The sequence below is a fragment of the Herpailurus yagouaroundi genome, unplaced genomic scaffold (assembly GCF_014898765.1).
Source record: "Herpailurus yagouaroundi ecotype Mexico unplaced genomic scaffold, PumYag 566, whole genome shotgun sequence".
Classification (NCBI taxonomy): Eukaryota; Metazoa; Chordata; class Mammalia; order Carnivora; family Felidae; genus Herpailurus; species Herpailurus yagouaroundi.
This window is the reverse complement of record NW_024412783.1, coordinates 571,366-596,816: the sequence shown is the minus strand read 5'-3', so window position 1 is coordinate 596,816 and position 25,451 is coordinate 571,366. Positions and strand designations below refer to the sequence as shown.

General features: G+C 40.2%; 1 protein-coding gene across 1 annotated transcript; it reads left to right on the top strand.

Moving 5' to 3' along the window:
* Positions 1-8,094: 8,094 nt before the first annotated feature.
* Positions 8,095-24,403, top strand: TRIM58 (tripartite motif containing 58). The gene is made up of 6 exons (XM_040465548.1): positions 8,095-8,574; positions 12,440-12,535; positions 15,990-16,220; positions 19,128-19,150; positions 19,248-19,348; positions 23,567-24,403. The coding sequence occupies exons 1-6, from the start codon at positions 8,152-8,154 to the stop codon at positions 24,154-24,156; spliced, it is 1,464 nt and encodes a 487-aa protein (XP_040321482.1). The 5' UTR covers positions 8,095-8,151; the 3' UTR covers positions 24,157-24,403.
* The last annotated feature ends 1,048 nt before the right edge of the window (positions 24,404-25,451 follow it).

The window sequence follows — 25,451 nt, the reverse complement described above, 5'->3', positions numbered from 1 at the left end:
AATACAGTGACTGATGATGTTGTATTTTTTAGAAATCCCTAATATCCAAGGACAAACTTGGGCAATGTGTTTTTTTTTTAATAATTTACAGCTACTCTCTAGATTCAAGTATCTGAAAAAAGCTGATGAAATAATTGAAGCAACCAGCCAAAAGCCAGTACAGATGTCAATAATTATTCTTTTCAAGACAGCCATGTTTTAAAATAAGCAGATAATGTGTTATTATCTTGATAAACCTTCCAGCACATAATGATGAAGAAAACGTTGGCTTCTGAACATCTCCATGTTGAACAGACTATAGAGACAAGGAAATTCAGAACAATTACCTCTGCATGGAACTGAACAGATTATGTCCCCAAAGATTTTCACTTTCCTTACTTTCTCTCAGGTGCATTATATGACTGGGGAGTGAGGGTTTTAGACAAGACTTGTTGAGTGTGTATGAGATGCCAGGCCCTCCAAGCACAAAAACCCATATAAGGCTTGTGTAAAGACCCATTTCACCCACAAAGACAGTCAGAGAGGCTTGCATAACTCACCAGGGTCACCAGAGGGGTATTTGCATAACAAAATGCCACTCACCAGGGTCAGAGCACCAATATTTGAATGCAGATCTATTTCAGCTTCAAATCCATAGTAATGTTCTGCTCTTAGGGCAATTCTGAGAATTGTACCATCAATATTAGTGGAATCAAGCTCAAAGGATACCAAAGGAAATGAGTAAATGCTCATTATACTAATGATAGAAGGTTTGTTATCCTGCTGGCTAATGCAGGAGCTACCCAGAGACAAAAATGAAGAAGAAACTTATATCTGCAGTAAAAAGAATTTCTACCACAGAAGTGGTGAGGTGGCATCTGAGGGGATGGGTGGTTAAAAAAGCCCTCCTCAGGGAACTAGGAAGAGTGTGCAGACATAGCTCCTGGGGCTGATACCAAGACACTCATCTAGGAAGATCTGCTTTTCAGAGAAACTACTTTACAATTGTTTCTGATTTTTTTTTATTTTACTTTTAAGAGGCCCAAACCGGATATTACAGGTATTCCCTGCTTTTTCAAAGTGTGAATTTCTACATTTGGCTTTTATGAGAGACATACATCTGCTTTTGCTAACCAAAAGAAATCTGAGGAGGATTTTCACTTTTACAAAAAATGGTGAAAAGCAAAAATCACATTCATTGTTTGTTTTTTAGGGAGCCATTACAGAGGTAGCATGCACCCTGTGCACAAGAGTGGCCCCACCAAGCTCCTTCCCCAGGAACTATACTCAGCATCAAGCCACCATAGCTTTGAACTTTGTGAGCCTCTGTGCTTTATCTCTATTTAGTTTTGTGAGTTTGTCAGCAAGATGCATCCCTATCAGACAAGCCTAAGATTATTTTGTGGGTCTGGGAATCTTCAAAAATGTTTCTGTGTAAGTTTTTTTTTTTTTTTTTAATTTTTTTTTTTTTAACGTTTATTTATTTTTTTGGGACAGAGAGAGACAGAGCATGAACGGGGGAGGGGCAGAGAGAGAGGGAGACACAGAATCAGAAACAGGCTCCAGGCTCTGAGCCATCAGCCCAGAGCCCGACGCGGGGCTCGAACTCCCAGACCGCGAGATTGTGACCTGGCTGAAGTCGGACGCTTAACCGACTGCGCCACCCAGGCGCCCCAAGTTTTTTTTTTTAATGTTATTTCAGTTCATGAAAGGTTTCATATGAACATTACACTTCTTTACTTATACTTTCAGAAAACGTTCACTTATTTTTTAAAAAAATGAGGCTAAACTTGGTAATTTTTTTTTTTTTTTTAATTAAGTGCTTTGTGTCCTGCTATTTCCACTCTTGGGAAACCCTCTTCAAGTATCACCATGAATTCTTCCTGATTTCTCTCTCACCCTGCCACTAATTAAAACTATGTTCTCTTCTCTTTTAAATCTTATAGGAAGCTGGAAAAAATTCTCTTTTATGTCTCATTTTTTTCTCCTTATGCTATAATGGGTTTGTAGAAGACTCTTGAATTCAGACATTCTTAGCATAGGGCATATCATGTGAGTGCTAAGTGACAATGCATATGTTTGTAACAAAATGATTTAGAACAATAGCATTATATGAAACACTGGATTCCATACTAGACCATTAATTGTGAGTGTGTGAAAATCTACATATAAATGAGGAAATGCCTCAGTGCCTTTTCTCATGTAGAATGGAGATAGACTAAGGGGTTGGGATAACATTGCACTCATTGAAGAGTCTTTCATGGGCCTTGCTTGGTGTGGCCAAAGAGGTCTAGAAGGTCTATTGGATACAGATTAATGGAATCTATATAAATACAATTGAGTCCAGGCTGCCTCTACAATTTTGGAGAAACATATGTGTACCATTTCCCCCCATGTCTCCAGCCACACTGGAGCATCCCTGAGGACAGGCAAAGCCTCTAATTCACAGTGACCCATAGGGCTCCAATACCCAAACCACTAGGAAAGACAACAGCAGGGGCTGGGCATAAATCTGTCATCAGTACTAATTCACAGTGACCCATAGGGCTTTGACACCCAAACCACTAAAAAAGACAACAGCGGGGGCTGGGTATAAACCTGTCATCAGTAACCATTACCCACAAATAAAAATCTAAACATATTTGCATAGCATGCAACACTGGTCATCAGCTGGTCTTGCCTCAGTCCCAGTCTGAACAGGAGCCACATCAAACTACAGGAAGTTCCAAGACACCCAATGTTGCTTCATACCTCCCTGGATTTTGCACTTGTGTTTATTCTGGCCTGATTCCACCAGAAGTACAGAGGCAAGCTGACAGTTCCAGGTCTTCCTGGACACTGTGTTCCAGTAGTAGTTACTTTATGAACTTTTTCAGACCCCTTTCTCCACATGCATACACATACATGGTATCTTCATTCTGGTTGTCCTGCTTGTCCATCCTACAAACACCTGGTAACATGTGCCATCACCTTGTTATTTTGGCCATGTGCCAGTTCTCTCTTATAGCTGGATGTAACTCTGAGTTCTTCCTCTTAATTTTTTTAATGTTTATTTATTTTTAAAAAAGAGACAGAGACAGAGACAGGCTCCACACTGTCAGTGCAGAGTCTGATGCAGGGCTTGAACTCATGAACCGTGAGAGATCATGACCTAAGCCCAAATCAACAGTCAGGTGCTTTACCGACTGAGCCACGCAGGTGCCCTCTTAATTAGCTCTGCATTTGATCCCAATACCTGGCTCCACATTCCTAACCCCGTCTACGGAGGAGGAGTGTCATATCTGCACAGGCCTGCAGAGGACACTAGCATCATCATCAAACATTAGACATAGAAGAACAGTTAAGACAGGGTCTGCTTCCACTCCCTGCATGTGTTCCCATCTCAGATATCTCCTAATATATGGATGGGGTTTACAACATTTCTTTCAGAGAAAGATTGCATATCTCACCTGGGACATTGTATTTGTTATTTTATTCCAGAAACTATATGGGGCCCTTACTCTGGGCAAACCCAGAGCGAAGGGACTTTGGAATAAAAATATGAACAGGATACATTTTTGTCCTTCAATACATCAAATTAATTACAAGAAAATTATAATGTAAGTCACTTTTTAAATATAAATTTACTGGGGCTGGCTCAGTCTGTTAAGCATCTGAATTCAGCTCAGGTCATGATCTCATAGTTCATGGGTTCGAGCCCTGCAACAGACCCTGATTTGGATCCTCTGTCTCCCTTTCTCTGCCCCTCCCCTGCTCACTACCCCCCCCCTCAAAAATAAAAGTAATAAACATTAACAAAAATATATATAACATTACTACATAAGTCTTTATCTGTCAACAAGCACAGACAGAGCTCATGTGTGTGTGAAACTGGCCAAGCGGTGGCATTTGCCCACTGTACCCTTGGTTCTCCCTTATAGTCATGAGGAAACTTCTCTACTTCAACTTTTCTTTTTGGATTCCTTCCATGAAAACACGGAGGCACACTGGATGCAGGTGCCTCTTACCTAACTAGGAAAACTGAGGCTGTGTCCATAGAAGACATTTGAAAATGTTAGCTCAATGACTCACCAATGTAGTCTCTGGGAAAAAAGGAACCACAAAAATGCAGGGTGTAACTGCTGAATGAAAACCAACCAAGATCCTTTTAAAAGCCACAAACAGGAAGTAATGTGCTGTGTCAGTGGCTGTTGCTTTTGAGGTTTGCACTTTTTTTTTTTTTCCTGTGGAGTAGGATGAGCTTGGGTCCAGGAGATAGTGGATCCCCAGAGCTGAGGCAAATGGTATGGCCAGGGAGGGCTGAGAGTCCTGGTGAAAGGACATAGAACTCAAGCTGGGGGAGAAAATATGGATGCCTGAGAGAGCCTTCTTTTATGCCTAAGAAGTTAGGAAATGTGATTAGGGAGGAATACTAAAAAGGTGGAGGACCCCATATTGTTAGAGATGGCAGGACACAAATGGAGAGAATTAGAGAAGGAATATTAGTGATGTTTGGGGGAGGGCATTTGGAGCTATTCAACCTGAAAAAGAGCCCAAAGTAAGAGAGGAGCTCACCAAAATATGGTTGTATCAACATATAGAGGTGTTTTATTCACCTTAGAAGAAAGATCATGAGAAAACACAAATTTAAGTTAGACCAACCCTATTAAATAAGACAGTGCTCAGGGAGTCCCTTCACATAGCATTTTAATTACAATGAAATCAAATTATAATCCAGTCCACAATTTATCTGTACAAGGGAATGTGTTTTTCTAACAGCAATGAAGGCACAGACCTCATTCCTAGGCTAAAAAGTCTGGAGACAAAACAGATCTTAAATGCTGCTAGCCTAGAATCAGTGGGAAGAAATGCCATCTGACATCAATTCACTTACTCTGCCTCACCCTTCTGAAAACCACTGTGATTCTTAAACTGGAAGCCAGCAAGCTTCTCTAAGCCTCCTAGGAATTAGGAAATCTACACGCAAAACTGTGTTACGAATTCATCCATACATTTGAGCAAGTGTTGTGTCTCCCAATAAAATGCAAAAGTTTCTAGCATCACTGAGAGTCTCAGGAATATAAATAAAAAAACAAACAAACTAATATTTGTAAACTTTAGAAAAATATAGAACTCACTTTTTAATTTTTTTTTCGTTTTATTCATTTTTAGAGACAGAGAGAACACAACTGGGAGAGGGGCGCAGGAGGGAGAGAGAGAGAGAGAGACAATCTCAAGTAGGCTCCACATTCATCCCGACTCAGGGTTTGATCATAACCTGAGCCAAAATCAAGAGTCAGAGACCCAGCCGACTGAGCCACCCAGGCACCCTGGAACTCACTTTTGACATAATATTTTCATCTTTGAAATTCCCTCATCCATTATCTTCTAGGATAAACTGTACTGATTCTGTTCATTCATTTATTATTTATTCAATTAGTATTTACTGAGTGTCCAAATGTGCCAATCACTCTTCAAGGTACCAGGGGATACAGCATTGAAAAAAACAGAACCCCCACCTTTTGCAAAACAACAACAACAACAACAACAACAACAACAACAACAAAAACCTCCTTATTTCAATGTGCTTAAAGTGTCTCACCAGGCTTCTTCCATTTATGTTGCTACTTTTCTTTTCTCTTTTTTTCTGTAGGTTTATTCATTCACCTTGAGAAAGAAAGAATGTGCATTAGTGAGGGAGGGGCAGAGAGAGAGGAGAGAGAGAGAGACAGAGACAGAGAGAGACAGAGAGAGACAGAATCTCAAGCAGGCTCTATGCTACCAGCACAGAGCACGATGAGGGGTTTGAACCCAGGAAACCATGAGATCACAACCTGAGATAAAACCAAGAGTTGGATGTTCAACTGACTGAGCCACCTGCGCACCCCTTTGCTATTTTGCTATTTCTTGAATTAAATATACTTACTGCCAGAGAGTGACCTGAATGTGTGTTATCTATGAATTCATTTGATCCTCTGAACAGTCCTGTATGAGTGGCACTAACAATGTCCTCATATTTTAGAGGAAGTTTGGCACAGAAATGTGGACTTGGCTTTATCTAAACCTTGTTAGCTAGAAAATAGAATTTCCCCGACTGGTGCTCTTACAAATAACCAGCTCATTCAGCCTGGGCCAGGTCTGCTTTTCTAGAGAGAAGCCCTCTGTTTTTTGCTTTCTTTTCTAACTCCACATCTCTGTTGTTCAGCTCATACCTGCATCTGTTTGTTCTCAAAGAATCTTTTTTTTTTTTTTTTTTTTTTTTTTTTATCCACCAAGACTTTGGACAGATAAACCTTTCAGACCCTGCCCACCACCAAAACTTCAGGCTAAGAACTTATCCTTAGAATAAGGACACACAAACCTCACATCAGCCCCAAACACCTGAGTCATGTGTCCCAGCCTCTCACTGGGACCTTATCGGCAGCCACTCATCGTCATCTGGTCCCACATACCAGCCTGCCTGGATGGCTGTCAGGTGGTGTATGCTGCTCCCTCCCATACAGTTCAGTTCTGTGCACCCTGTGTCCTCTGTGTGTGGCTTCCCTTCCTGCTTACTGCTTGTACTCACACCTCAGTTGTTAGCTCAGAGACTCCCCGAGGGCTACAGCCCAACCATGCAGGCTAGTTCAGAGTCCTCTATTATCTTCTTGTGCATGGGTGAACATCCTTTCTCCTAGTTAGTTCTTTGTAATTGCCTGAGTGCTCATGACGTGTCTTAAGGCTCCTTGAGAGATGCCGGTTATATCTTTCTCTTACACTTGTGTCCGAGAGTCTGACTACTGACACACGTGTGCTGAGGGAGACCGGATAATTAGGTCCAGGCATACCCACCATCACTCCAAACTCCACAGAATGGAAATTACATGTTGCACAGTGACAGACACTCCCTGTATTTGCCACCTTCCAGATGACCTAATGGCCTCACCATGCTTATCCTGAGTGGCATCATATCCTGTCTTCAAATTATCTTGCTCCTTATGCCTTTTTCTCAGTCTCCCCATCTCAGAGGTGAAGGAGCACTGATGGACTCTGCTTGAATTATTCCTTCTGAGGAAAGCCTCAGCCTACAGTTTTGCAACAGTAATAACAAGTATGCAGTCCTTATGGGACCCTCATTGAACTATGCCAGATACTTCTGTTCTGAATCATCGCTGGTCTATACACCTATCATTATCCTACACACATTTGCAACATCTCCACAGCAGCCTACTTAATCTACTCATTTCATTTTTTTTGTTTTTGTTTTTGTTTTTTTTTTAATTTATTTATTTTGGGAAAGAATGAAACAGAGAGTGGAGAGGGGCAGAGTGGGGAGAGAGAATACCAAACAATCTCTGTGCTGGGAGGGCAGAGCGCCACCCACTGCTCCAACTCACAAACACAGAGATCAAGATGTCAGCGTAAATCAAGAGTCAGGTGCTTACCAGAGTGAGCCACCCAGGTTCCCCTACTCATTTCTTTATCATGAGCTAATTAAACAGGAGTAGACAAATTAAAGTTTGGAACATATTTTAAGAACTTATTATGTCTTATAAGGATAAGGAGACCATGGAATAGTTCAGAAAGTAACAAAAGGCAGGAGCTCAACCATTCTCCAAATGCACTGACAGTGAAAACATGAGATTAGGGGCTCCATTAAGGTAGAGTGTGAGGGATTCCGTTAGAAATGTTCAGTTTCCCAGGAGGCCAGGGTTAACATTATTAAACACTATTTTAAAATGTTAATTTTGGGGCGCCTGGGTGGCGCAGTCGGTTGAGCGTCCGACTTCAGCCAGGTCACGATCTCGCGGTCCGTGAGTTCGAGCCCCGCGTCAGGCTCTGGGCTGATGGCTCAGAGCCTGGAGCCTGTTTCCGATTCTGTGTCTCCCTCTCTCTCTGCCCCTCCCCCGTTCATGCTCTGTCTCTCTCTGTCCCAAAAATAAATAAATAAAAAATGTTGAAAAAAAAAATTAAAAAAAAAAAAATAAAATGTTAATTTTATCTTTGTAACTGAGGGTTGTCTGAGCTATGACTTTTCCCAGGGAGTGGCTGGTTTGGACTCTTGGAGCGGAGCCAGTGGATAAAACCCTTCCTGGGCCTGCATCTTCTGACGCTGTAGAGTCCCTCCCTTCTGTGCCAGAGCACTGGCCCAGATAGCGTGCGCAGGGGAAGAGAGCACTGCTATCAGCGGGGCCAGGCGACTTCCAGCTTGCCATGGCCTCTGGGGCACCTGGGGAGCGGTTGCGCGAGGAGGCTAGGTGCCCGGTGTGTCTGGATTTCCTTCAGGATCCGGTCAGCGTGGCCTGTGGCCACAGCTTCTGCCTCAGGTGCATCTCGGAGTTCTGTGAGAAGTCTGACATCGCGCAGGGCGGCCTCTATGCCTGCCCGCAGTGCCGGGGCCCCTTTGGGCTGGAGAGCTTTCGGCCCAACCGGCAGCTGGCCAGCCTGGTGGACAGCGTGCGGCAGCTGGGGCTCGGCGCGGGGCCGGTGGGAGTGCGCCTGTGTGCGCAGCACTGCGAGGAACTGACCCTCTTCTGCGAAGTGGACCAGGAGGCACTGTGCTGGGTCTGTGACACGACTGCTGAACACAGGAGTCACCACACCATGCCTCTGCAAGAGGCAGCTCGGTGTTACCAGGTGAGAGCCCTGTGCGCACCCTGCAAAGCACACGTGGAGAGGCCCCCACTGCGAGTCTGCAAATGCGGCCCAGACATCCGAGCGGACTGAGCCACAGGTGTTAGTGACAAACCCTAGGGACAAACCCACATGATACTATCCTGATCTGTGCCCTTTCCACATCCTGTCTCTCATAGCCCACATTCAAGTTCGGTCTCCTTGCCTTATAGTAACCCCCTTTTGGGACTTCTATTCAGGAGTTCAAATGCGCCCTTATTTTAGACTGTCCCTTTTCCCATGAAGCCTTCCCTAGCTTTTTAGTTTCATCTTTTTTTTTTTTAAAGTTTATTTATTTATTTTGAGAGAGAGAGCAGGGGAGATGGCAGAGAGAAAGGGAGAGAAACCCAAGTAGGCTTAGTGCAGAGCCCCTAGTGGGGCTCAAACCCATAGGCCTTCAGATCATGACCTGAGCCAAGTCAAGAGTTGGATGCTCAACTGACTGAGCCACCCAGGTGCCCCTTCTCTTGGTTTTATTCTTGCTGATGCTGACATTCTGGTTCCAACAGCAAGACCTCTGGTGTGGAGGGTTGTGTTATCCAATTGGTTCTTGGTTACAGGTGTGTGTCTTTATTTTAAATACTTCTTAACAACTCCCAGTTGTATAATGCCTTGCTTTTTCATAATGCTTCTATGTTGATTAATATTGTCACCAAAACAATGCCGGGGTTTGGACACTTGTTAAGAATAGTGTCTGTGAGTACACAGCTCTGATCACTTGTAAAGTCTGCAGATGCATGTGTACCCTGAAGTAAGAGTCCAGTAGGTAAGCACACAGGCCAGTCTCTCTTCAACACCTATTTGGCAGCTGATGATGTGAGCATCCTCAATGCGGACAGGACTCGTATTGGAGTATTTGGCCCTCAAAGTGGCATCTGTGAAACTCTAACAGAATTTTCCCTACTGATGCTCTTCAAGAGTTCTTTGACATATCCTGATCATGTCTTTTTTTTTTAATGCTTATTTATTTTTGAGGGAGGAACTGAGAGAAAGAGAGAGAGAGAGAGAGAGAGAGAGAGAGAGCGCAGAGGAGGGACAGAGAGAGAGAGGGGACAGAGGATCTGAAACAGCTCCAGGCTCTGTGCTGGAGCCTGGAGGATCTGTGCTGTCAGCTCAGAGCCTTGATGCAGGGCTCAAACTTACAGTGAGATCATGATCTGAGCTGAAGTCAGATGCCTAACTGACTGAGCCACCCAGGCACCCCATCTGATCATGTTTAAATTCCCAACATCTGGAACAGCTACTACCACAAAGGAGATCAAAGTCATCTTTAATCTACTGACATGTCTAACTGAATACTATCACAATGAAATAATTTGCAAACATTGAATTTCTAAAATAATAATAATGTTATTATTTTAATTTTGTTTTACTTTTTAAATTTTCTTAATGTTTATTTTTGAGAGAGAGACAGACAGAGCATGAGCAGGGGAGGGGCAGAGAGACAGGGAGACAGAATCTGAAACAGGCTCCTGGCTCTGAGCTGTCAGCACAGAGCTGACTCAGGGCTCAAACTCAGGAACCTGAGATCTTGACCTGAGCCAAAGTTGAATGATTAACCGATTGACCCATTCAGGTGCCCCTTAACTTTGTTTTAAATTAAGGTTTTGAGACATTTCTTACCTCAATTTCCTTGTTGACACACCTAGAAATATCTCTTAGTTTTTTTGTTTGTTTGTTTGTTTTTTGTTGTTGTCATCTACAAAATTCAGGTGCCAGCTACTTTCTACCTACACTTTTAAAGCATGTTGTCCCTGCTTTCTTTTTATCCAGAAGTTACCTCAATCTAACTTGATTGCATGTAATATGTCTCAAGAAGTTCCTTATATTTCAGTAGTCCTTAATTAAATGCCAGATAAATATCTTTTAAACTCCTTCACCTGTCAGTCAAGACTTTCTAGGGCCCCAACTTCTGTTTCCACAGTTCTTGTCTTAACCAACCATGAGGTCCAACAAAACCAGCCTGATCACTGTGGTCCCCAAACAGGCCACATCTTTTTCCCCTCCTTGCTTTTGCTCACAGTTTCTTCCGCCCAAGGGAGCTTTCCTCTAAGTGTCACAGTTCTATTTCTTGCAAACACTAAAACCAATGCCACTTCCCCCATCTTGTCAAACGTTTCCATAAATTCTACTGCTAGTTTATGTAGAGCACTATGGATAAGATTATAGAAGTTTCTTTTTAAAGTCAATTGTTGTTTAAGACTTATTAAATGGCTTTAGAAAGAGTTTCCTCCCCCCCCATTTTTCCTAAGATTTATTGAATGACTTGGGACAAATTTAAAAATATGCATATTGCGTATCTTTATGGGTGTTCTCTGTAGATAAAATGTATGTGTTTATTTCTAGCAGTGGTTGAAAGGAGATATAGTTTCTGTTTTTTTTGTTAATTCCTCATAAGATTTATGACATTCTCTATCTTCTTTTCATTTAAGCATTAGTAATTTGCAAGGTTTCAGTTGACCAAATAATAATAAACAATTTTCTTATTATAAATCAATAAATAATATTAAGAAGTTTAAATATATAGATACAAGGAATAACATCACTTTTGGGGTGCCTGAGTGGCTTAGTCAGTTGAGCATCCAACTTCAGCTCAGGTCATGATCTCACAGTTCATGAGCTCAAGCCCCACATTGGGCTCTCTACTGTCAGTGCGGAGCCTGCTTTGGATTCTTTCTCTCCCTCTCTGTCTGTCCCTCTCCTGCTCACTCTGTCTGTCTCTCTCAAAATAAGTAAATGTTAAATCAGATTATTTAAAAAAAAGGTATACACTTTCAACCAAGCACTAATTAAGATGCAAATTTGTCTACTGAACATTTGATGCTAACTAGTTTTTATATATCCATTGCAAGTACTTTTTTTTCCCAAAATTGGTGGCATATTATATAAAATACACTTATTTCAGTTTATTTTATAATTGTGAATATTTCTTGTCATTCAGTATTTTGCAACACACTATTTTAGTTCCATCATGTTAATATAAAATATATTTTTCTCACTCTCTTATTGTTGACACTTGAAGTTACAATTCTACTATTTTGTTTATTTTATTTCATTTTATTTTATTACTTAATTTATTTATTTTGAAAAGCACTTGTTAGCATTTCAAGCTACCAGGATGCAACCTCCCAACACCCCATCACCACACCCTTAATCTTCTTCTCAGCTCTTCTGCTGAGGAATTTGACCTTCTCCATAACAGACTGTATTGGGACCTTTCTGTTTCCCCAAACTTTGTAGTAGCCGGATCATACCACATCGATGATAGGGGCAGCTCCAGTCTTGTTTCTCACAGCATTTCCCGGTGTCTGCTCACTGACGTGTCCACTGTTTATCAAAGCTAACAGTAGAGCAGACACTCTGGTTCCTCTTTAAGTGGTAATGTCTCACTTATACCACCTTTTCCAAAGTAACCTGGGCAATATTTGTGGAGGTTAGTTGATAACTATGGTGATTCATGAGGCCAGCATTACCCTGGCCTCCTGGGTGCTTCTGTGCTTCCCAGTGCAGCCATGGCTGTGGCTCATGTGGCCCCTAAGCTTCAAGATCTTCTGCAATATGGATGGTATGTCCACAGCCCAAAGGAAAGAGAGTCCTACTATTTTAAATTATGCTGCAATGAACATATATTTAGATAAACCTTTAATTATACCTGGCATTAATACTTAAAAATATATTTATATTTTACTTAATCCTTAATGAGGTTAAACATTTTTATGTGCTCACTAAAGCCTGTTTTAATTGATCTTTGTATTTCCTGGTTAACTTAGTTGATGCCAGGTACTGAAATAGGGCATATACAATGGGTTCAGTGTATCTTTCCAAACAGGTAAAGCTCCAGAGGGCCCTGGAAATGGTAAGAAAGAAGATGGAGGAGGCCTTGACTCAGGAGGTCAATGTGGGGAAGAAAACTATCATTTGGAAGGTAAGAGATTCTTCGAACTTCAGGAGGCTTGCTTTTCCGAAAGATCCAAGTTTGGGTCATTAAATTACTGTTCAACCATTTTTCCTGCTCCAGTACTTTTGTTCCATTTATATACTTACTCTTGGGAAATATCTCAGTGTCATCCTGGGTCATCCCATCCCCGCAAATTACATCATGTATGTGTGTTCTTTTTATCTCTATTAATAGTACCCCAATCCAAATTGTAAATAGATAGTTTTACTGATCTTAATCTTACTATAATTTACTGCTCTATTCCTAATACCTAGAAAAGAGTCTCATACTATCATCACTAGTTTAAAATATATGTATTTGTGTGTGTATATGTATATATATATATATATATATGTATGTATATAGGATGAATGGCATAATAAATACTTCGCAGCATTGATAGATATGAAATATAGCTAATAGTGATCATCTTACAGATAGGAAGATAATGTGAACTTTCACCTCTTTTCAGTAATTCATATATATGTCCTTTTTTTTTACAGTTCACCAGTTTTTTCACTTAACTCTTCATACACACACACATGCGTACACACATACCACACACAGTGATTTCAATCTGCAGTGATTTTGCCCTCTAAAGGATATTTTACAATATATGTAGATATTTTTGGTTCTCACAGTTTGGCGGGGGGGAGTGGGCTCGCTACTGGAATTTCATGCGTGAAGAGCAAGCATGCTGCTAAACACCATACAAAGCACAGGACAGCCCATGGAAGCTCGTAATTAAAAAAAAATAAATTTAATGTTTATTTATTTTTGAGAGAGAGAGATACATCGTGAGTAGGGGGGATGGGCAGAGAAAGAGGGAGACACAGAATATGAAGCAGGTGCCAGGCTGTGAGCTGTCAGCACAGAACCTATGCAGGTCTCAAACCCACTAACCTTGAGATCATGACCTGAGCTAAAGTCGGATGCTTAACCGACTGAGCCACTCAGGCACCCCATTTTTTTTTTAAATTTTAATGTGAAACTCATAATAAAGAATAGTCTGGTAAGATATCATTAGGGTCAAGATTGAGAAATTATACATAGAAGTTATATGTAAATAATATATAATATATATATAGGATTTATTTTATAGAGTATTTCTATTATTTGTCTGTCTCCAAATAACCCTTATTCTGTGATCATATTCTATAATGTTTCTAATTATATTTTTAAGTTTATTTATTTTGAGAGAGAGAGAGAGAGAGAGATCAAGCACATGAATGCACACCAGAGTGGGGGAGGGACAGAAAGAGAGGTAGAGAGAGAATCTCAAGCAAGCTCTGTAGTGTCAGCATGGTGATGAGCCCAACGTGGGGCTTGAACTCACAAATTGTGAGATCATGACTTGAGCTGAATGAAATCAAGAGTCAAAGGCTTAATGGACTGAGCCATTAGGTGCTCCTATATTTTTCTAATTCTTTCCTTACTCTTTTCTTAAAATTTTTGTTTTATACACTCTCCCCAGACAGATATTTCCATAAGGATCATTTAGGCTACATTTTTCTTCTGTGTTGAGTCTTATCTTTTTCTATTGCTATGCAATATGTAGTTAATGTATGTAGTTACATGTAGTTAAATACTTAATGATAATTTTTGTTCTTTTTGGGCTAATAATCCAAGTCTCTCTCCCTCCCTCTCTCTCTGCTCTGCTCCCCAACTTGTGCTCTCTGTCTCTAACATAATAATGATAATTAAAAAAATAAAATAGAAAGTGATAGCTTATGCCCTTTAATCAAACCAAGGCATTATAATGTTTAGCAATGAGCCTGGGAATCCAAAATGAGAGACTGTGGGAGGTTAACTTGCCACCTATACTCAGTTTAAAGCTAGTTTTCCACATATCAGTATGAAGAGAAAAAAATGTATGTCTCTGTGTATAATAATGCTGCATCAAAGTATATTCCTTAGGTCTATTTAAAAAATGGAGATGTGAGATTTGGGTGGAAATCAGTATTAATTTCCTGAAGTCAACTCTGCGGTAAATGGCCTGACAATCATTTATTTACTTTTGGGCTATACAGAGACTGTTAGCCTTAGGTTTCACAATTACGATATTACTAAGTAATATTCACATCTCTACTCCCTAAGACTCTTTTTCACATTTACAAATCTAGGTCTCTGTAAGCTCTTTTCATAAGTTATTTCCACCCTGTTCTCATTCTAGTGAATATTTTTTTTTAAATCTGGCTCTTTTTTGTTTAAGTTTATTTATTTATTTTGAGAGAGAGTGCAAGTGTGGGGGGGGGGGGCAGAGAGAGAAGGAGACGGAATCCCAAGCAGGCTCTGCACTGTCAGCACAGAGCCAGACATAGGGCCTGAGCCCGCCAACTTTGAGATCATGACCTGAGCTGATCCCAGTGCTTAAGGAACTGAGCCACCCAGATGTCCCTCTAGTGTAATAATCTATAATGTATTTTATGTATAGTATAATAATGTATTTTAACTTCATTATGCAGCTATTCCTTGCTAGTCATTCTGCTCAGCAGTTTAATAGATATGCAATTTTAATTCCCATACCATACACCTGTTTCCCCATATTTTATTTGTTTTATTTTATCTTAGAGAGAAGGCACAATCAGGGGAGTGGGACAGAGGGAGAGACAGAGAATCTTTTTCTTTTTTTTAATTTTTTTTAACATTTACTCATTTTTGAGTGACAAAGACAGAGTATGAGTGGGGGGAGTGGCAGAGAGTGGGGAGACACAGAATCTGAAGCAGGCCCCAGGTTCTGAGCTGTCAGCACAGAGCCTGACGCGGGGCTCCACTTCATGAACCGCGAGATCGTGACCTGAGCCGAAGTTGGACGCTTAACAGACTGAGCCACCCAGGTGCCCAGAGAGAGAGAGAGAGAGAGAGAGAGAGAGAGAGAATCTTAAGCAGGCCTCATGCTCAGCAAGCTCGATCACATCACCCTGGGATCATGACCTGAGACAATATTAAGAGTTAGAGGTTCAACTGAATGAGCCATGCAGGTACCTCTCTCCATATTTTATTTTTTAAAATAAAGTTTATTTATTTATTTTGAGAGAGACAGAGTGAGTGGGGGAAGGGAAGAGAGAGAATTGCAAGTAGGCTTCATGCTGTCAGCACAGAGCACACAGGGCTTGAACTCATGAAGTACAAGATCCTGACCTGAGCCGAAATCAAGTGTGGGATGCTCAACCAACTCAGCCACCCAGGTGCCTCTCCCCATATTTAAAATGTGGCTCAAAAACTTGCCTATAAAAGTGCCTTGTACCCAACTCCATGGCAAAATGGGAACCCAAATCCAACTGTCTTCTCAAACTCTAGTGGCCTCTGGTTCCTGCATGTTGTTAAAATGCAGCCCATTCATTCACAGACATTGCCTCCAGCCTCACTGTCCCATACCTGCATGGGGAAGCCAGACGCTGTGCCCCCACTGCTGATGCTCTGATCCCCTGTGTCACTCCAGGAAAAAGTGGAGATGCAGAGGCAGCGCTTCAGGCTGGAGTTTGAGAAGTATCGTGGCTTCCTGGCCCATGAGGAGCAGCTCCAGCTGCGGAGGATGGAGGAGGAGGAGCGAGCCACCCTGCAGAGACTGCGGCACAGCAAGAACCTTCTGGGGCAGCAAAGCAAGGCTCTGAAGGAGCTGGCTGAGGAGCTGGAGGAGAGGTTCCAACGCCCAGCTCTGGGGCTGCTGGAGGTAAGCCTGGGTGCCTCTGGCACAGGGAGGCTCAAGTGCCAGACCACAGGGACAAATAGCTGCTTTCAGAGACAAGTCACATAGTCATTCATGCTTTTTAGCAAAAGGACACCCTAGAATGTATGTGTGAGGCACCTTAATTTGAAGTCCTAGCATCAGAATGAGAAGGGACCCTACACAATTCTATAAAATAGTTCATAGTAGAGAGAAAAGTTTAAGTATTTTTTAAAAAGTAAAATTAATTCGGTATCTTACCTATAAGGTTAACCAGAAAATGGACAATCTTTGCTATGTTTCCTGCAAAACACTTCTTTTTAAATTTTTTAACACTTACTTTTTTTTTTTTTTTGAGAGAGAGAGAGAGAGAGAGAGAGAGAGCGAGAGAACAGGGGAGGGGCAGAAAGAGAGGGAGACACAGAATCTGTAGCAGGCTCCAGGCTCTGAGCTGTCAGCGCAGACCCCAATGCCAGGCTCAAACTCATTACCTTGAGATCATGATCTGAGCCTAAGTCAGACATTTAACTGTGAGCTACCCAGGGGCTTCATGAAAAACACTTCTTAAAACTTCATAGTCGATCTGTCAATGATGATATGCTGTATTTTAGTGATGGCCAATTCCAAAAGTCTTTGGTAATTCATTTCAATGTCAGAGCTGAAAATATGAATGATGGTTTAACTTGTTCAGCTTGAAGTTTTCCTGTTAAATCTTATGGCAAACACTAATTTCCTTGTCCATATTGCATGCCTATTCCAGGCAAAGTGAAGAGGGATTCAGTGGGTTTCATGCAGTTTCCTTATAATCAGTAGGGATTATACAGCAGAGACACAAATAACAAGAAAAAATATTTGTTCTTAACCCTCCAGGAGGTCATCAAAATCCCAAGTGAACTGAGAAAGTCATTGTTGTTAATGTACGCATATTATCATGATAGAATCTACTGCAGTCAAAGATTTCTGGTTATATTTCATTCTGTCTCATCCCCAGTGACTCATCAGGATATTCTGAACTAAGTAATTCATATCATCCCTTAGCCACTGACCCACAGATTCCACCTTGTCTGAGTTAGTTCCAGACACTGAAAGTACCATGAAATAAATATTCATATTAACTATCTATATAATGTTTACAAGTACAATGAATAAACAGCACTGGTTACATAGTTGGGGGAGGTCATTGAATGAATGAACTTACAATGCATTTTTATTTATTTTGTCTAACTTAATTCATTTTGTCTTCAATATATCTGTATCTACACAAAATTTATTATTATTAGTAGTAGTAGTATTAGTATTAGTATACATAGTATACTAATATACATTAGTATACATTAGTATACATTAGTATACTAATATACATTAGTATACATTAGTATACATTAGTATACTAATATACATTAGTATACATTAGTATACATTAGTATACATAGTATACATAGTAATACATAGTATTACTATTACTATGCTCATTTCCTTGTGAGCACACTAAGTATGAGAAAGGAATTAATTTTCTGAAAATCACACAGTAAATATACACAGAAAGTTTAACATTTTCCTTTTTTCTAATTTTTATATATATTTTTAATGTTTATTCATTTTTGTGTGAGAGACAGAGTGTGAGCATGGGAGGGGCAGAGAGATAGAGGGAGACAGAATCCAAAGCAGGCTCCAGGCTATGAGCTGTCAGCACAGAGCTCGATGCAGGCTCAAAAACACAAGCTGTCAGATCATGACCTGAGTTGAAGTCAGATGCCCAACCGACTGAGCCACTCAGGTGCCCTTAATATTTTCAATAATAATATTCATCATCTTATCTTACTATATCTCAAAACACACCATTACTTTTTTTTTTACATTTATTTATTTTTGAAAGAGAGAGAGCACAAGTTGCGGAGGGGTACAGAGAGGGAGACAGAATCTGAAGCAGGCTCCACGTTCTGAGCTGTCAGCACAGAGCCAGATGAGGGGCTGGAATTCACCAACCATGAAATCATGACTTGAGCTGAAGTTGGAAATTTAACCAACTGAGCTACCCAGGTGCCCCACAAAACACACAATTTAAAACTAGCATTTATTAGCACCAAAAGTTGTTAAAATGATTTATAGTACAAATCTTAGGGAGAATATATTCTAAAATTATTTATGTTGATTGTTATATCCACCTTTGCCTTTCTTCCTCAGTACCAGTAAGCAGCATTTTACCCTCCCACCCCCCAAAGCCTGCCAGTCCCATAAAAAATAATTATTTCCCTGTGTTTATGCCTTCTGAAAATTATCTACCACGCGGGTATTTTTTAGAGGGAAAAGGAAAATTTAAGGCAGGTGATTTATTTAAATAATCTCCTTTGAGATAAAATGTTGCTATTAATTAATGACTTTCTTTTTTATCCAGTTAGTAAACCTACTTCCATATGAATTCGTAGCTATGGTAGGTTGGTTCAACGAATGAGGAATTTGGGGTTTTCTTACAGAGACATTGAGAGTAATATATTTTTGTCTATACCTTTCATCATCCCTCAAATTAATTCTGGAGACATTTATGGTCTATTTTTACCTTCATTTCATCCACATTAGTTACCAGAATGTATTTCTCTATTAAAATATCCAAATGTCAGAATTATCAATTCAAAAATAATTAAGTTGGTTGATATCATAGGAGTTAACCTAAACTTTGTGTAGTCTGATTCTATTCAAATAGAGGCAAACTGATTCTATTATGTTAAAATTCATGAGAAAAGTCAACAGCCAAGTTTTGGATTTGGTTAAGAGAGATTGATGTCTCCTCTATTTTCATCTTCATAGTTAATTATTTCTGATCATTCCTAAAGAGATGTTCATAGTTTGTTTCCAATCTGTCAAAAGCAGTTCAGAGGGCTGACTCACACCTGCTTGTATTTCTTTTACTTTCAGGGTGTGAGAGAAGCATTGAGCAGGTATGTTTACTTTCTGAATCAGGGAATGGGTTTGGAGATGACAAGGAAGGTGGTTGATAAGTCCTACTGAGAATTATTGGTTCTGTGTCCTTCTCAGAAGTAAGGATGTCACACAGCTGGAACTGGAGAACATCCCCATGGAGCTGAAGACAATGTGTCACATCCCTGGGATGAGGGAAATGTTGAGAAAGTTCCAAGGTAGGCTGCATCTTTGAGCTTAGAGAACTATGGAGCCCAGGGTTTGGCTGTTTTTGTAATGTGTTACTGCAGAAGTCAGTCTGCAGAAACAAACAGAACCCAAAGTTTACTGACTAAAATCAGTAAAGGGCTATTTTTAAATCATGTCATTGGCTTCTTTCTGGATTGTGGAGGCTTTTGTTTCACCTCATCTCCCTCTGGGAGCCATGCAGATAGAGCCCAACCTCCTTTCTGTTGCTGGTAGCTTTGGGAAAGGGCACGGTTATGGCGATTTGGGCACTGCTCGTAAAGGCAACCACACTACAGTGGAACACTGGCTTCCCTAAAGATTTTATTAAGTAAAGTGAGTCACATGGCCATGCCAAGTTATAAGGGTGGGTGGGAGAGAACACTTGGTTCAGAAGAAAGAAAACTGAGATATGTGTATAATTATAAAAAATATCAGAGGTACTAACACACATTTTAGCTACATTTAGTTAGAACAATATAGACTTGAAAGTGTGGTTCTTAGTTTATTAACTGTGATTTGAGTAAAATTAGTTCCAATGAATATTCATTTCCCTGTTTATAAAATGCTGAAAAATGTATTATTGTTTGGAAGACTAAATGAATGATATTTGAAAGCAGAAAAATAACCAATATAAAAGCCTTAAGGTACATCAAATAAGAGATTTGATTTTTTAAAATTTTTTTAACGTTTATTTATTTTTGAGACAGAGAGAGACAGAGAATGAATGGGGGAGGGTCAGAAAGAAGGAGACACAGAATCTGAAACAGGCTCGAGGCTCTGAGTTCCCAGCACAGAGCCCGATGTGGGGCTGGAACTCATGGACTGCAAGATCATGACCTGAGCCGCAGTCCGACGCTCAACTGATTGAGCCACCCAGGCGCCCCGGGATTTGATTTATTATCTGTCGCTTGAGGAGGAGCCAATGATATTCAATCAATTACTTTTGTGTACGAATAACTGTGGTGACATAAATTTGTCTATTAGATTTGATTATTCTGTTCTTTAAAACAATATAGATTCAATATTTGTATTTATTTTTTATTTTGTGTTTTTTTAATGCTTATTTTTATTTTTGAGAGAGAGAGAGAGAGAGCACGAACAGGGGAAATGCAGAGAGGCAGGGAAACACAGAATCTGAAACAGGCTCCAGGCTCTGAGCTGTCAGCACAGAGCCTGATGCGGGGCTCGAACTCACAAATTATGAGATCATGACCTGAGTCAAAGCCGAACACTCAACTGACTGAGCCACCCAGGTACCACTGTATTTATTTTTTTTAATTCACGTTATATGCAGCAATGAAAACAAACTGTGGCTAAATATTGGTTTCACTACTTACAGGGAGACAGCTTTGACCCATATTGAGAAAACCCATGTTACCAGTCCTGCTCCTGGTTAATGATGGGAAAATTAATATATACCAACTGCATGAATTGTTACAATTTATTAAACTCTCATAATCAGTGTCATAATATTCCCATTTCTTTTACTGAATTAAATAATTAATGAATCAATTCAATAAAATGAATTTATGCCCGTCACTACTCTAAGTATTGAAATATATTATTGAACAATAACAAAAAATCCTACAAATCCATAACTTTGTGTTGTAAATATTTACTTAAATTATGCAAAATACACAGAATGTTAGAAGATTATACAGAATATAAGGTAAGGGTAGCCAGAAGTTTGTGGGGTAGGGCATCTAAACTTGAATTTGACAATAAAGAAGGGACCCTTCAGGGATAACTCATCAGATATCTAATCTGAAAGAAAACATTCCAGGCAATAGAAACAATGAGTGCCCATGCCTGAGATAGAAATATAGAAAATGTGTTTCAGGAACTATGAGGTCTCTGTAGCTGGGGAAGAATTAACAAGGGGAGAGTCAGAGAGGCCAAGACAAGGCCAATTAGCACAGGGTGGTATGGGCAGGTCACTGTGAGCAGGAAGCTTTACCTTTGAGTAAACAGGAAATCAGTAAAAAACTGTGAATGGAGGAATAGCATGATTATATTAATGTTTTGAGAGGCTCACTCTGTATGCTTCACTGAGAATAAATTCAAAGGGGCAAGGCTTTGTGTGGGAAAAGCAATTAGGAGCCTTTGCAATAATTCCATTAGAGATGATTGTGGATTGGATCGGAGTGGTACTGTTGGAGGTGCTGAGGTGTGTACAGAATCTTGGCATATTTTGAAGGTAGAGCTGGCAAGATCTGCTGTTGGATTAGATGTGAGTTGTCAGAGAAAGAGAAAAGTCCAAAATGACCCAAAGATTTAAATCTCTAGAGCTGGTGTAAGGAAGTTGCCATTTACATTGATGGTTAAAGGGCAGGTGAGGTAGAAGGAGGGGAGTTGGGTTTTGAGCATATCAATCTTGTGATGAGTATTAAGTCTCAAAAGTTTGATGTCAGGTAGGCAAATTATTTTGCAAATATGGAGTTTCAGGAGAAAGGTCTAAGGTAGAGATATGCATTTGGAGTCAGTAAGCATATTAATGGAATTAAATTAAATCAATGAGCCAACCAGCCCAAGAACTATTGTGTGCTGAGACAGAAAGAAGAGGTCCAGGTCCTGAGACCACTGGTTTCTCCAATGGCAGTGATGGAGAAGAGGAGAAAACAGGAAAGGGGATCAAGAAAAAGTGAGGAGAAAAGAGGGAAGGAAAGTGTGATGATGGCTGTCTTTGGGAAAGAGAAAGGAGGTTTTTCAGAACAAGGGTATTCTCAACAGCATTAATGCTACAGAGAAGTAATTTAAGGTGAACTCATCAGTGTGGAGGTCACTGAGGAGATGGACACGGACAGTTTGATTACAGTGTTGTTATATCGTGATGAGCAATTGAATCTAACAGAGAAGGGTTGGGGAAGGAATTGGAGACAGACCATATTAGAAACCATGTCACAGATTTATTTTCTTATAAATGGAGCAAGGAAGTGTGGTGGCTGGGAAATAATGTGTAAAGACATAACATACATCAAATACACCTAGCACAATTCCATGGAAAACCATGTCTCAGTCTGTTATTTATGACTTCTAGAAAATGGAGAGACCACATAAGCTCTGATTCTGAGTCTCCTCAGCTGTAATGTGGGGATGATAATGGCCACTCTGTGGGTGGGTAAATGCATTAGCAGAGATGAGGTATTATTTATGTGACCAACTCAGGTTTGGGTTTCAACACAAGATCGCTAGAAGTGGTCATTGGAATAGTATTTGTTATTATGATATTAAAAATAAAACTATGTTGATGAAATTTATTATTTTGAATATTTATAAGACAAGACACTCAATATTTTACATCCTTCCTTCTTCACTGAGATTTCACACATGCACAAGTAAAACTTCACATCAATCTGACTGGGACTTCACAGCATCAATATTGGTTTTCTATTGGTGTATAACAAACTACCACAGACTTAACTGCTTAAAACCTCACATGCTTATTAGCTCATAATTATACAGATCAGACATCCATGTGGGATCAGCTAATTTTTCTCCTTATGGTTTCACAAGATCAACATTAAAGTGTTGGCCAAGCTGGTCTTCTCTGAAGAGTCCGGGGAAGAATCCACTCCCAAGTTTATTCAGTTTATAGACATAATGTAGTCCTGACAGTTGTAGGGCTGAGATCCCCATTTTAAGAATTCGTGTGATTATATTAGATCCACTCAGATAATCTTCCTCTTTTCAAACAACATAACATAATCCTGAGAGTAGCACCAGGGTCTGAAGGTCATGGAGCTCATCTTAGAATTCTGCCTACCACAGTAACATAACTTTGAAAGTAGTGGATTTCAAATTAATGAAATTTTCCTATGGATTTTGAGAAAAATAAATAAATGTGGAAGATCTTCCTAAGAACACCCAAGTGCTCTGAATTTGGATGAAAGGAATCTAAATGGTCATGCACATGGTTTGTCATATTATCAATGGTTATGTTTTTATTGAGGCAATAATGAGTTCTGAATCATGTAGAGGTAACTGAGGAATACACAAGTGAGTGATGAAGAAAATAGTCAGCCACCTGCAAGGTAAAATATTTATTTCACTTTCTCTAGGAGTTGAGAGAGAGAGAGAGAGAGAGAGAGAGAGAGAGAGAGAGAGAGAAATGGGGAGTATTATGGACTATTATCCATAATATTGTGTCTTCCTAAGTTTTTACCTGTCTTTTCTGACGTTTCATATGTCCCACAAAATTCTTCCCACAGTTGATGTCAAGCTGGACCCTGTCACAGCGCATCCTAGCCTCCTCTTGACTGCTGATCTGCGCAGTGTGCAGGACGGAGAGCTGTGGAGGGATCTCCCCAACAACCCGGAGCGATTTGATACATGGCCCTGTGTCCTGGGTTTGCAGAACTTCTCCTCAGGAAGGCATTACTGGGAGGTCATGGTAGGAGAAAGAGCAGAGTGGGGTGTAGGTGTCTGTCGAGAGACGGTGCTGAGAAAGGGGGAGACCACACCCTCTCCTGAGAACGGAGTCTGGGCCATGTGGCTGCTGAAAGGAAATGAGTACATGGTCCTTGCCTCCCCATCTGTACCTCTCCTCCACCTGGAACGGCCTCACTGCATTGGGATTTTTTTGGACTATGAAGCAGGTGAAATCTCCTTTTACAATGTAACAAATGGGTCTTACATCTACACATTCAACCAACTGTTCTCTGGTATTCTCCGACCTTACTTTTTCATCTGTGACACGATTCCTCTTACCTTGCCACCTATGACAGATGTGGAGTCAGAAAATTGGGCATCCAGGGGTCATCTTTACTCTGCTTCTAATGTTGGACATAATCATTCCTAAAATTCTGTTCCTGAGAATTTTATGCCTAGCAAGTTTTCCTGGAGTGGAATCGGGAGGATGCAAATATGCTAAGCCCCAAAATGTCCCCATTTAGATCAGCACTTTAATCCTTATTGCTATAGACATTTTTCCATGAGGACAAAACAGAAAATGTGAAATATTTGCATCTGGAGGAGGATTATAGAGCATAATAATTTTAGAAATGCAGCAATCTCCTCAAGTCTTTCCAGGTGGTGCTACAGATTTTCTTGATAAGGCTTTCTTCAAGTGAATGGACCTGGTGTTAAACAAAGATTTCTAGGGGCGCCTGGGTGGCGCAGTCGGTTAAGCGTCCGACTTCAGCCAGGTCACGATCTCGCGGTCCGTGAGTTCGAGCCCCGCGTCGGGCTCTGGGCTGATGGCTCGGAGCCTGGAGCCTGTTTCCGATTCTGTGTCTCCCTCTCTCTCTGACCCTCCCCCGTTCATGCTCTGTCTCTCTCTGTCCCAAAAATAAATAAACGTTGAAAAAAAAATTAAAAACAAAAAACAAAAAAAAAAACACAAAGATTTCTATACATTCATTATAATTTCACATTCATTTTTATATCCTTTTGTTCCAAGTCTTCGATATATTGAGAATAAGAAATGTCATTTTTTTTTGAAATGGCAATTCCTAAATTCGTGGAGAACAGTCCAATACAGCATCGGATCTATAATTCTGTTTCTCCCTCTCCTTATTTCCCTTCTCTTCTCTCATTCTTTCTGTGTGTTTGTCTCCGTCTCTAACTTTTACTCTTTCTTGCTCTTGACTTTTTTTTTCTCTCTACTTCTTGTTTAGCCTTCCATTTTTTTCTAGATTAACAAATTCAGGACCATTTCTTTTTATTCAATTTTCCTATGACTACATTCATTTACTCTTTGAATCCTCTTTGTACTGAGACTAATTTCTGAGGATTCTGGAATCCATTTCTTTCATTCTGATATAACTGATTACCACACCATACCCCTCTGAGACTGCCATTTTTCCCTTTATCTTTGGAGACATGTTTTAGAGTAGGAACTTCTCAGAATTCTGATGCAACTAGTTCTTTGACTTAGCCATTTACTAGTTTAAGACCTCAACACCTTTCTCTTTAGGTCTCAGCTACTTAATATGGTTCCTATATGTGGAAAAATGATATGGATCTTAGAATTCTATGGCAAATATTTAAGAGCATGATTGATATGATTGGTTTTAATTAAACTTTCTACTTAAATACAATATAAAGATGATGATGACAATTATGATGATGATCTGCTAATAATATTTGACTTAT

What these genes read in the sequence shown, in the direction of transcription:
- TRIM58 (XM_040465548.1), top strand. Translation starts at nt 8,152, where the DNA reads ATGGCCTCTGGGGCACCTGGGGAGCGGTTGCGCGAGGAGGCTAGGTGC. An exon ending in AGAAAACTATCATTTGGAAG is followed by an intron (nt 12,536 to 15,989) that starts GTAAGAGATTCT and finishes GTGTCACTCCAG; the next exon opens with GAAAAAGTGGAGATGCAGAG. An exon ending in GTGAGAGAAGCATTGAGCAG is followed by an intron (nt 19,151 to 19,247) that starts GTATGTTTACTT and finishes TGTCCTTCTCAG; the next exon opens with AAGTAAGGATGTCACACAGC.